This window comes from Oncorhynchus tshawytscha, linkage group LG28 (genome assembly GCF_018296145.1).
Source record: "Oncorhynchus tshawytscha isolate Ot180627B linkage group LG28, Otsh_v2.0, whole genome shotgun sequence".
Classification (NCBI taxonomy): Eukaryota; Metazoa; Chordata; class Actinopteri; order Salmoniformes; family Salmonidae; genus Oncorhynchus; species Oncorhynchus tshawytscha.
In genome coordinates, this window is record NC_056456.1 from 30,638,552 (window position 1) to 30,652,232 (window position 13,681).

General features: G+C 41.8%; 1 protein-coding gene across 1 annotated transcript; it reads right to left on the reverse strand.

Moving 5' to 3' along the window:
• Positions 1–6,309: 6,309 nt before the first annotated feature.
• Positions 6,310–11,458, reverse strand: LOC112244607 (retinol-binding protein 1-like). The gene is made up of 4 exons (XM_024412333.2): positions 11,189–11,458; positions 10,523–10,701; positions 7,412–7,513; positions 6,310–6,585 (listed from the first exon to the last, which is right to left on the reverse strand). Exons 1-4 carry the CDS (start codon positions 11,259–11,261, stop codon positions 6,535–6,537), a joined length of 405 nt encoding a protein of 134 aa, XP_024268101.1. The 5' UTR covers positions 11,262–11,458; the 3' UTR covers positions 6,310–6,534.
• Between the last annotated feature and the right edge of the window lie 2,223 nt (positions 11,459–13,681).

Sequence of the window (13,681 nt, forward strand, 5' to 3'; positions counted from 1 at the left end):
CTAAATAGTTACAATACAGCATATTGGCACACTAAATAGTTACAATACAGCATATTGGCACACTAAATAGTTACAATACAGCATATTGGCACACTGTACAGTTGCAATACAGCATATTGGCGTGGTAGTGCACACTGTACAGGCACTAGTATGTATGTGATAATAAAATATATTTGACATTTTTTCTCATCCTTCTCTGCAGATGGATGGAAGAATATTATACTGTATATACCATAGTGGTAATCCATGGAGATAATGGAGAAAAGAATCATCCTCAGTGCTTTCATGTATCCTCAAAGTTATCACTGCTCTCCAACTCTGATTTGCCATTGAAGTCTGCTGGCGTGTTGGTTCTGTTGAATGGTTAACCTTTGGCTGAATCATATGTGAATGTGTAAAGTGTCCCAGTCTCTTTATATATCAGCCAAGGCTGAGGGCAGAGTACTATTGCTAAAATAGTCGAATGCTATGGCGATAGGGGGGAAGAGACGCCAGATGGCCAGTCCGCTCCTGATCCTTTCGGCTTTAATGAGAGAAGAAATATGGCAAAATCACTGGTAAGACGATATTGGTGCCATTTTTTGTATCATTCTATGTTCTACCTCACTGACTGCCCCGGTAGTGTTCACACCAGTAAGCCATCCATAAAAATTACTCTCTCATTTTTAAAGGGGGCAAATGGGGAGATACTGATAATGGGATTTATATGTTCATATGAATGATTAGAATATTCCACCCTGAAACCATATGATTGTATGAAATTGATTAGAATCATGATGAAATTGATTAGAATCATGATATTATTCTAATGATGTGTGTGGTTTTAGTCAGTAGAATTATATATCCGTGTGTATAGTTTATGTCTCTTATAGTATCTTAAAAACAGACTGCCGACCTTGGCTGGGGCCACTGAGAGTTCTTCCCAGGGTCTCCCTATCCTGAGGGAGGATGGGGAGTAAGTCTCACGTATTCCCCTAATCTTTGTCGGCCGGGTAGCAGGACATTGTGTGCTAATGTTAGTGTGAATGTGTGTGCCTATGTTAGTGTGAATGTGTGTGCCTATGTTAGTGTGAATGTGTGTGCATGAGAAGCCAGTATAAAATGAATCGTTTTGTTCAACAGACCAGCGCTCTCGTAAATAAACTTTCTGACTATCGTAGCTGGGCCTCCGTCTGTTTCATTTCAACCAGTTTCTTACAAAATTCTGGGTTTCAGGCTGAATAGTTAATTGAATTGGGTTTATGAACATTGAGAACATAATTCTCGTAACAGATACATAGCGCCAATTCTCACACGCACGCACACACACGCACGCACGCACGCACGCACGCACGCACGCACGCACGCACGCACACACACACACACACACACACACACACACACACACACACACACACACACACACACACACACACACACACACACACACACACACACACACACACACACACACACAGGACAGATGGGCAAACAGTTCATCGACTGAATCTGCACCGTTGAGAGTTTTTCCTTTTCTTTCTTGTCCCTTGCATTTATTCTGCTCAAACATCAGGCTATTGAGCTTTGAGCATGCAGGTTGATCAAGTTCAAAATTTGCTTGAAATTGTGCTGAATCTACCATACACACTACTGTTACTAGTTACTACAGTTACTAGTTACTGTTACTACTGTCTAGACACACCTTGTAACAGACTGCTGGCCAGGGCATGTGAGATTTGGTTCTGGGTTCTGAGATTAAACTTCTACAAACACACACAAAAAACAGTCAGGCTTAAATAACAGGACAAAAGCCAAAGCCAAAGCTTTTGCTTGCTGATAATCCTCTTCAGGGGCGGACTGGGACCAGAAATCAGCTCTGGCATTTCTAACACACCGGCCCATTTTTGTCCCATGAGACTCCCACGACGGCCCATTTTATTAATTGAGACCCCCATTATTAGCCAGTTAATTATCATTTTAGACAGGCCCACTAGGCAAAAAATGGACCAGAAGAAATATGGCAAAATCACTGGCGTGGCTCATTGTAAGACAATATTGGTGACATTTTTTGTATCATTCTATGTTCTAACTCACTGACTGCCCTGGTAGTGTCCACACCAGTAAGCCATCCATCAAAATGACTCATTTAAAAAAAAACTTTCCTCATCTCAACCCATAATTCTCATTGCCTCAACGTAACGTGATACTCACATCACCCTGTCTTTTATGTTTGTGCTCATCGTCATGGTGAAGTTTCTATGGCAGAGATTTAGCGATTCTAGCAGACAAGACAACTGGGTGAGAGTATGTAGTGTGTAAGAGGATATCAGAGACACCCAGACACCTACAATCACTAAATTACCGTTTAGGAAAATGAAATTAAAGCATTATCATCACCTCTCCAAGGATTATTGGCTTATCTACACAGTACCTACAGTGCCTTCTGAAAGTATTCATGACCATTGACTTACTCCACATTTTGTTGTTGCATCCTGAATTCAAAATGGATTAAATAGATTTCTCACCCATCTACACACAATAACCCATAATGACAAAGTGAAAACATGTTTTTAGAAATATTTTGAAAATGAAATTGTCACGGTTGTCGTCTGGAGATAGAGAGGAGGACCAAGATGCGGCGTGGTAAGTGTTCATCATTTTAATGGGAAAACGGAACACTACAAAACAACAAAGTGACATCCGTGAAGCTAATGAATAATCGTGCTGACACAAACACTACACATAGACAATCACCCACAACGACAAAACAGGCTACCTAAATATGGTTCCCAATCAGAGACAATGACTAACACCTGCCTGGCGGGCGGCTCTGGCAGCTCAGGACAGGCGGGCGGCTCTGGCAGCTCAGGACAGGCGGGCGGCTCTGGACAGGCGGGCGGCTCTGGCAGCGCTGGACAGGCGGGCGGCTCTGGCACCGCTGGACAGGCGGGCAGCTCTGGCAGCTCAGGACAGGCGGGCGGCTCTGGCAGCTCAGGACAGGCGGGAGACTCTGGCGGCTCAGGACAGGAGGAAGGCTCTGGCAGCACTGGAGAGGAGGAAGCACCTGTAGGCAGAAGACGGAGAGACAGCCTGGTGCGGGGGGCTGCCACCGGAGGGCTGGTGCGTGGAGGTGGCACTGGATAGACCGGACCGTGCAGGCGCACTGGAGCTCTTGAGCACTGAGCCTGCCCAACCTTACCTGGTTGCATGCTCCTGGTAGCCAGGCCAGTATGGCGAGGTGGAATAGCCCGCACTGGGCTGTGCTGGCGAACCGGGGACACCATGCGTAAGGCTAGTGCCATGTACGCCGGCCCAAGGAGACGCACTGGAGACCAGATGCGTAGAGCCGGCTTCATGGCACCTGGCTCAATGCCCACTCTAGCCCGGCCGATACGAGGAGCTGGAATGTACCGCACCTGGCTATGCACCCGCACCGGGGACACCGTGCGCTCCACAGCATAACACGGTGCCTGCCCGGTCCCTCTGGCTCTCCGGTAAGCATGGGGAGTTGGCGCAGGTCTCCTACCTGGCTACACCACACTCCCCGTGTGCCTCCCCCCAATACATTTTTGGGGCTGACTCTCGGGCTTCCAACCGCGTTGCCGTGCTTCCTCCTCATACCAGCGCCTCCCCACCTTCGCTGCCTCCAGCTCTGCTTTGGGGCGGCAACATTCCCCTGGGCACAGGGTCCTTTTCCGTCCAACTCGTCGTCCCATGTCCATGAGTCTTGTGATGCTGGCCGCTGGCCAGGGGCCGCTGGCCGCTAATATTACAAGTGCCCTTCCAAGAAGCCTCAAGGTCATTGGACACAGATTAAATGAAGTCAAATCATGTTATATGTACAGTAGCTCTGATTGGACTGATCATGTCAATATCTTACTTTCAAAGTCTTAGCTAGCAGTCATTCATCATCATGAATCAAGTCAATAATCTACTGGCAAATCCTTTTTAATTCTTGTCATATGAAGAGAAATAATGAAGATAAATTATAGATAACACGAATAGGTGCTCATCGGCCATTGGACATAAAGATTACACAACAAGTTGGAAATCGCAAATTCAACAATGAGTCATTCGGAAGGAATCAGTTGCTAACTGCAAGCATTGCAAAGCAACCACTAACGTTAGCCTTATTCCATTCAATGGAGTGACTGTGTGTTTTTTCCCCGAGTTCCCACCATAAATCCAGAGAATGCCAGACTTCAATGACAAAGTCTGATGACAAAATTTGCCCACAAAGGACTGCTGCGCTACCTTCACAAGGTGAGTCCAAAAATGTCTTGTTTGCTGCTGCATAAACAATGCAATATGCAAGGGATATATGTATACTGTAGCTAAGAAAGTAATACTAAGTGTATGTTGTGTAGTAAGCTGTTAGTAGACCATGTGCTTCACCATAATAATTTGGTCTATTTTCACCAACGCAGTATTGTAAACACATCGTTCGTGGCCCGGTGTGTGCTTGTTTGCCAACTTTTTTCTACTGCTTTGACATTGCTACTGGTAGTAGTGGTGGCACTTGGCTTGCACGTGCAAATTCAGCACACACAACATTCTATAATAGAATTGTGTTATTTGACGAGTCAAATTAAAAGATGATTTAACATGACGTGTATCTTTTTTGACAGGCAAAGAACCAAACGGCATTCAATGTGCCTCACCCTAATAATTTGGTCTATTTTCACCTCTTAATTTCACCTACTGTTCTAAATTGGTGGTGCACATGTAGCCTATATTCTGTTTTAGAGAAATGTAATCATTGAATATTGTAAGAGCTTTCATTGTCTGTTTATATGCCTCCTTTATTTACCCTACGGTTCTGACTTGTTGTACAGAGAGTACACTGTAAGAAAGGCCCATGTTCGGAATCCTATCTCTGTACATTTCAAAAGTGCTGAACAAATAGTTATATTGACTGTTGACCACGCATCAAGGCCATCAGACTGCTACACAGCAATCACTAACTCAGAGGCTGCTGCCTACATAGAGACTCAAATCACTGGTCACTTTAATAAATGGATCACTAGTCACTTTAAACAATGCCACTTTAATAATGTTAACATATCTTACATTACTCATATCGTATGTATATACTGCACCTTATACCATCTATTGTACCTTGCCTACGCCGCTCAGCCATCGCTCATCCATATATTTATGTCTACATATTCTTATTCCATCCCTTTAGTTTTGTGTGTATTAGGTAGTTGTTGTGGAATTGTTTGATTACTTGTTGGATATTATATATGTCATTCCCTTATGCCATAGTTTGTACATCTCAATTTTCATAAGAAACTACATTTGTTTAAGCAAGTCAGCCATATCAGCTATGTTTTTTAAAAGGCAATAAATGAGGCTGAATTTACTATTTTGCTGCCAGACAAGGCTCCGCTGAAAGCCAAGTGTAGCGGTGGTAAGGTGTTGGGACTCTGCTGTTGGGACAGCTTTATGTAGGCCCTAACATTTTGTGGGCACCGTTTGTCACAGTTATAGTGACTTTGCTGGCATGCATCCCACCTTCTTTTTTTTTGCCCCAACAAGATTTACATGCTAAAATCGCCAGTGCAGCTGACTAAGCAAAGTAAAAAGGTATGAGAAGGCTAGTGATGATAACTGTTTGATAGATTGCTTATGGGCTGCTCATTGAATGATTGATTATGTAAACCAGAATTTGTGGGAATAGACCACGTAAAGCACTTTGTGAAAACTGTTGGGCTTTATAGATTCAAATGTATTGATTTGATTGGTTTAGCCAAAATGAGTGATTACCTTTTTTCTTCTCTCTCCATGTCTGTCTGTCTGTCTCCAGAGGTCTATCTGTCAAGGTACTTTTAAAATCCCTCGGGATGATCAAATGTAAGAGTGGATTTTTTTGACACAAAGAGACAAACTGTGGATTTTTTTAATTACATTTTTTACATTCAATTTCATGAATCCAACAAATAATCCACTTGTCTTTTTCATATCCAGTTTTCCTGGTTACGTGATCACTGCATCTTCTTACATTTATTTGTATTATTTACTTCACTCTTTTCTATACAGATTTTTCATTTCTTTATGTATCCTAAAATGTAGCATCCAAAGTTTGTGTGTTTGTATTAATTTCACTGCTTCTCTCATGGCCCAAATATTAGTTGACTTTACACTGAAACCTTCCTTGGTAGTGGTCAAGCTTACCACCAGTTATCAGTCCGGTGCATCATCAGAGATTGAGGCACTAATCACAAAGCCTACCACACCTACTGCAGTGCAAATGCGTACACACACATATAACATGTTAATCAATAGAGCACCCGCCCTGAGACAGAGTTACAGTACAGTGATGAACAGTTGTTTTCCTTTTTGTTACATCTCCCCTGTTGTGGATAGTTTGAGTGGGGCAATGTAACAGTCTTGATGGAATTAAATGTAAAAGGATGGATGGAAATAAAGAAGAATGGATGGATGGGCAGACAGATGATTACAAAAGGGGTTCTCTGTCACAGGCTTGGGTCATGTTCATGTATGTCTTGCCCTCTCAGGCCGGGTGCGCCGTTCTGTTGTTCCAGTGCTGGTTTAGGTTTTCTGGAAAGCCTGCTTGCACACAACTCCACAAACTCTCAGCTCCTGCAGAGAGAACAGAAGGTAAAATTATGTTCCACCGAGAGAGTGAACAGGATTTCTAATAAAATCCCTTTGATTAATTATTTATTTGTTTGTGCAGAGAGAGACAAATAAATCATTATCATCATTAATTGAGGTAAACAGCTGTGAAGACATCAAAAATGGTTGCAGTAAATCAATCCCCTCTATGGAGAATAACCATACGCAAAGCACTTGTACTTGCAGTTATATTTCTAACCACCAGAGGCCGCGGTTGTTCAGTGATCCGGGGTTTAGTGACTCCAGGGAGCCGCTTTGCTAATGAATAATTTAATGGCCAAAGATTGCGAACATCTGTTGAAATCACGGTGACTCAATACGTTGGCAGTCAAATGCCTTGTATTTAGCTTTAATGACAATAATCATAGCAATGAAAATCGGTAATGACAAGGTAATGAAGTCATTGTAGAGGTCAGTAAATGTACTAATGTTTGTGTATGGGTTGATCAGGGGTGCACTATAAAAGGGCCAATTCTCTGAAGGGTCCTTAGACTCGATCCCTATCCACAAAGTTTCTGAATTTAATCATGCAGTATTTCCCCCGGTGGTTCATGTTTTGTTCAAATCTTGTTTATAAGGTTACCAAAGCCAGAAACCAGCTATATTTGAACAAAACTGAATCATACAAAAACAATGCAAGTTTTAATCTCTGCTATTTTTTCTATAGCCTATCCATCTATATCATTTAAAAAAAATGTATCACCTGATCTGAGATATGTTGTGACAAAAAGTGAAATCAGGAACTGAGGAAGTAGACTTGCATTCAAATGACATGAATAGACTCTCTTACCAAATAAAGCTTATCTCCCTCCACCCAATGGGTCCAGCCTCGGCCCTCCTTCTCTCCCTTCTGAACACACACCAGCTTGTCCCCCTCCCATGAGATAGTTGTCTACATGAAGAGAGGAGAGACACCATTATGCATTCTACTGTCAGTTAGGAGCATGACCCACCCACACGCACACAAACACACACAGAGGGTGCATGACCATATGTAGAACAACTTACAGGGAACACACATGCAGACAGAAGCTTGCAAACAAACACACACTTTTCTCAGCAGAGCAAAAATAACTTCTGTTGAGTTTACCATTACAAGATGGAGAAAATAATATGCTAAAGGACTTGAACGAGATCTTCTTCCCATGTTGTTGAAGTCACCAAGTTTCACGTTTTTTTTGGTCACATGCACAGGATACAGCAGGTGTAAAACAAAAGAGTGAAATGCTTAAGTTGAGGAGTTGCGAGCTCTTTCCCAACAATGCACAATAAAAAGGTAATAATACCGATAAAAATGAAAAAAAAGACAAAAGAGAAACACGAGAATGCAGGTCAGTGCAGTGCCTGTACCGTTATCACAACCAGCTACTCCACAGAGAGTCAACCATTTTGATATGACCACTTTACCCATCAGCATTTTAAAAACACTACACCAAGCCAGTTCATATTCATACCAACAGGAGCATTCCAGTCCTAAATCATTCTGACTAATAAATTATATATATATATATATATAATATTATATATATATATATATATATATATATATATATATATATATATATATATATATATATATATATATATATATATATATATATATATATATATATATATATATACATACATACATACATACATACATACATACATACATACATACATACATACATACATACATACATACATACATACATACATACATACACAATACTGACCAGATATTATACACACCAGCTCTTTCATGACATAAACAAGTCAGGTGTTAATTGTAAATAGTCATAAAGGTATAGTAAAGAATTTATGAATTGGACTCACAAATGGTAAATTAGAACATTAAATAGTTATCCCAGTGGTCAATAACAGATTACGTAATTTCATTCCCTGATTGTAGCCCACTCGCAGCAGCGCACAAGGTGATGGCTAACATGCTGACCACACATGTATGACCACACTTGTATGCTCTAGTCGGCTGGCCCTCGCTACATATTCGTCACCAGACCCACTGGCTCCAGGTCATCTACAAGTCCATGCTAGGTAAAGCTCCGCCTTATCTCAGTTCACTGGTCACGATGGCAACACCCATCCGTAGCACGCACTCCAGCAGGTGTATCTCACTGATCATCCCTAAAGCCAACACCTCATTTGGCCGCCTTTCGTTCCAGTTCTCTGCTGCCTGTGACTGGAACGAATTGCAAAAATCGCTGAAGTTGGAGACTTTTATCTCCCTCACCAACTTCAAACATCTGCTATCTGAGCAGCTAACCGATGGCTGCAGCTGTACATAGTCTATCGATAAATAGCCCACCCATTTTTACCTACCTCATCCCGATACTGTTTTTATTTATTTACTTTTCTGCTCTTTTGCACACCAATATCTCTACCTGTACATGACCATCTGATCATTTATCACTCCAGTGTTAATCTGCAAAATTGTAATTATTCACCTACCTCCTCATGCCTTTTGCACACAATGTATATAGACTCCCCTTTTTTTTCCTACTGTGTTATTGACTTGTTAATTGTTTACTCCATGTGTAACTCTGTGTTGTCTGTTCACACTGCTATGCTTTATCTTGGCCAGGTCGCAGTTGCAAATGAGAACTTGTTCTCAACTAGTCTACCTGGTTAAATAAAGGTGAAATAAAATAAATAAAAAATAAACAGCTGGCGTTATGTTATTCAATCATTTGATCCAAACTCGGTTCTATTTTTGACGCTTGGCTCGCTGCAAGTCCAAACTCTCACACCCCCCTGATTGGTTTTTAGGAACATATACCCACGTCAGTGATTGAAAAAGAACTGAGGTCCACACTCCAGTCCAATTGGTGGTGGTAATGAACCTTAAAGTTGGTTGCCAACTGCCATATAAAGTCCACAGAAGAAGAAGACGCCTGAAGGAGGAGAGATTACTGGGAACGAACTAGGTTTCCCCTTTTATCTGTGGATTAATTGTCGGAGTAGAGAACACACAATTTTGTGTGACTCTAAATGGGTTAAATTTCTAAAAACAGGACGTTGTGAATATCAGGTAAAATAACAACCCAATGTTTATATCCCAGGACAAATTAGCTAGCAACAGCAAGCTAGCTAGCTAAATGACCATGAATGTTTCATGTGTTTTGACCTTTCGCCAAATTAATATAGCTGGTTCAGATTTCAACCTGGTTGTCCTGATCGCGTCTGGTGTGGATGGGTAAAATCAACATGCGCACGATGCCGCACTTGCGTGCCCGATCTAGTCAGCATGTAATGGGCTTGGAAAGTAATTTGCCTACAAATTACAAGGGCAGTTCGTTTTGAGGCGAAGAATATGCAGATCAGAATCAATTCTCAGAGATCCCTCCTAGGGAGTGGGCCATTTCATTACGTTTTTCACTCACCACGTTTATTCTAAAAATGTCTGTCCTCACTCTGGTACCCTGTGGACAAACATTAAGAATAAACTACGTGGTGAGTTGATGCCTATTCTGCAGCTAGTTAGCTAGGTGAAGTGATCGTGCTACTTTGTATGCGTTTTTTGTTGGCAACCTTGTACTTTACGAAGTTTTTGGAACAGATTCCTGTTGGAACGTTCCACAAATTACACCCACCCTCTTTAGCCTTATTCAACTGATTCCTTCTGAAGCAGCAATCTACCGTTTCCCCCTCAGTGTCAACTCAAGGCCCATTGTATTCATAGTTGTAATTCAGTCATGTGTGGGTAAGCACATAGACTGCCATTTGGATCTGAGAGGGCATTTGATTGATCAAATCATACTGAGACATCACATTTACTCTTTGTTCTCATGCAGTCTATATCCAGAAATATGTTTTGTCCAAATAAAAATGTAGTTTGAATGTACAACAGACTCACCATGCATTTTCTGAATGTGTGATGGAAATGTTTTTGTCAACTCACCATGCATTTTCTGTCATCGACCCCTGACAGATCCTCTTCAAACTCCTTGCCAACATGGAAATCCATGTTGTAGTTCTTAAAGGTACTGAGGGTCTTGATGACCATGTGATCACCATCAACACTGATGTCTTTGTCAGTCTTCAACAAGTTGGCAATTTTCCTAATGGCAACATTTACATCTGTGTGATGGATGTGTACCCAAGGAAAGAAGAGCGAGAGTTTAATACTAATGACCAGTAAAGGCTCCCCAAACATCACACTCATTCTCTCCTACCCCTTTAAAAAAAAAAATGCTTTAAGTGAGAAGTAGGCACTATTCAGTAGGATCCAACATATAACTGGATCCAACTCAGTAAATTCTGTCCTCTTTTTGGACATCCTTTGAATTTTTTTATTTTTCTTAAACTAACATTTTGGAGAGGATTCAAAATGACAACCGATATGTCAGTAACCGTACGTATCTACCAGTGCTCATAAACCAATTTTCAGCTATAGCCTTCTATTTGTCAGTATATTCAGTGTGGTAATGTTAGCTATAAGCCTGGTTTAGGTTTTGATTGATGCCTAGAGCCCAAATATTGACCGCAGTGCCAGTATCTTCGAAGAATCATCCACGTTCGAGTCCCCGCACACCACAACTCCATGAAAGATGTTGGAACAACTCACCGAGGGCTTTCATGTACTCCTCAAAGTTGTCATTGGAGATCATTTTCCAATACCCATTCAGGTCAACTGGCATATTGGCTGTGTGTTTCTGGTTTCCTTATTTCCAGTGAAAAGGGTAAAGGAGATCTGATACCGCTGTTAACTTGCAATCGAATGTCGGACCGCTGTCCATACCTCCAATTTTAACCAGAACCACTTTAATCCAATTACTTTTTTGAAGAATTGGAACTCCGCTAATTCATTCCCTTCCTCTGTCGCTGATCCACTACCTCATCTCACCCCCAATCCAACCTATGCGTCCCTGTCCAAACTGTGTATTTGGGTGAAGAGCCTACACCAATTAACAATTAACGCATGAGCTATTTTGAGAGTGCTTACTTGAAAGTACTTCTCGCTGTTGTGGGCGACTGCTCTGACAGCTCTGAGTCACCCAGTGTGACATCAAATGGAGAAGGATATAGAATGGGTAATGAAGAGCTCAATGTGTTCTGCCAGAATAGAGGCACCTGCTTACATTGAGAGGAAGAATAGAGATGCAAAATCTGTCATCTCTCATATTCAGAGAAATATGACAAGAATTTCTTCAAATATTTAGGCTACTTATTTATTCTTCACCATGTGGCATTATTTATTATGACAAAGTAAATTAAATGGAAAATCCATCTGTTCCATGAGAGGTGCCTAGCCTTATGGGGCAGCAGGTAGCCTACTGGTTAGAGCATTGGACTAGTAACCCATAGGTTGCAAGATTGAATCCCTGAGCTGACAAGGTAAAAATCTGTTGTTCTGCTCCTGAACAAGGCAGTTAACCCACTGTTCCTAGGCAGTCATTGAAAATACGAATTTGTTCTTAACTGACTTGCCTAATTAAATAAAAGTAAAATAAATGGGGGCCCTAAGTGATATTTGGTTAGTGCCACCCACTCTTGGCAATGGATACTTTTCCCACTGCGCGCACACTAGTTGAATACACGTTGTTTCCACATCATTTCAATGAAATTACATTGAACCAACAGAATATACAATGAATTAACGACTGTGCCAGTGTGTTTTTTGTAGTGGTAAAGTACATTTTCTGCAATTCAAAACGTTGCAGTTTTAAAACCAATTTCATGCAATTCTACTAATTTTGCCATGGGGCGGAGAGAAAATGTAATAGTTTCCCCACATGCTTCAAGATGTCTACCATTGTCCCTGTACGCAAGCAAACAAAGGTAACCTGCCTAAATGATTATCGCTCTGCAGCCCTCATCTCTGTCAACATGAAGTGCTTTGAGAGGCTGGTTAAGGACCATATCAGCTCCACCTTACCTGATACTCTGGACCCATTACAATTTGCATATACCAATCCAACAGCATCTTGACCGGCTGTATCACCGCCTGGTATGGCAACTGCACCGCCCTCAACCGTAAGGCTCTACAGAGGGTTGTGCGGACAGCCCTTCAGGACATTTACACCAGGCGGTGTATGAGGAAGGCCTGGATGATCGTCAAGGACTCCAGTCACCCAAGCCACGGATTGTTCACTCCGTTACCATCTGGCAAGGGGTATCGGAACATTGGAGACTATTTACACCGACTCTCTCACACACACACTCAACACCGCTGTTCTATTATATACTATTTATTTAACTGCGTGACCAATACACTACCCACTTTATATTTGAAAATAGTTATACTTGACATAGCACATTCATCATCTATACTGTACATATCTGTTTATTACTTGTCATTCAGTACTACCTTCTAATGATTTGATATTTTCTATTGGACTTTTTATTATTGATACTGATTATTGTACTGCAATGTTGAGGGAGCTAGCACGCAAGCATTTCACTGCACCTTTTATACATGCTGTAAACTGTACGTGACAAATCAAAGTGATGTACTGGGCTGTATGCATGCACTCCCCTCTGTAGTGCCTCATGGTCGGAGGCCGAGCAGTGGCCATACCAGGCAGTGATGCAACCGGTCAGGACGCACTCCATGGTGCAGCTGTAGAACTTTTTGAGAATATGGGGACCCATGCCAAATCCTTTCAGTCTCCTGAGGGGGAAAAGCTTTTGCCGTGCCCTATTCACAACTTTCTTGGTGTGTCTGGACCATCACCTCATGTTTCAGCATGATAATAATGCATGGCCCCATGTAGCAAGGATCTGTAAGCAATTCCTGGAAGCTGAAAATGTCCCAGTTCTTCCATGGCCTGCATACTAACCAGACATGTCACTCATTGAGCATGTTTGGGATGCCCTAGACCGACATGTACGACAGCGTGCTCTAGTTCCCACCAATATCCAGCAACTTCACACAGTCATTGAAGAGTGAGACAACATTCCACAGGCCACAATCCACAGCCAGATCAACTCTATGCGAAGGAGATGTAACACACTGCATGAGGCAAATGGTAGTCACACCAGATACTGACTGGTTTTCTGATCCACGACCCTATGGCCTAATGAATTATGGCCTAATGAATTTACTTCAATTGACTGA

Coding starts and splice junctions, on each gene's coding strand:
- LOC112244607 (XM_024412333.2), bottom strand. CDS start 11,261: ATGCCAGTTGACCTGAATGGGTATTGGAAAATGATCTCCAATGACAAC. Junction 7,514..10,522: donor TCGATGACAGAAAATGCATG/GTGAGTTGACAA, acceptor CTCTTCATGTAG/ACAACTATCTCATGGGAGGG. Junction 6,586..7,411: donor AGGGAGATAAGCTTTATTTG/GTAAGAGAGTCT, acceptor TTCTCTCTGCAG/GAGCTGAGAGTTTGTGGAGT.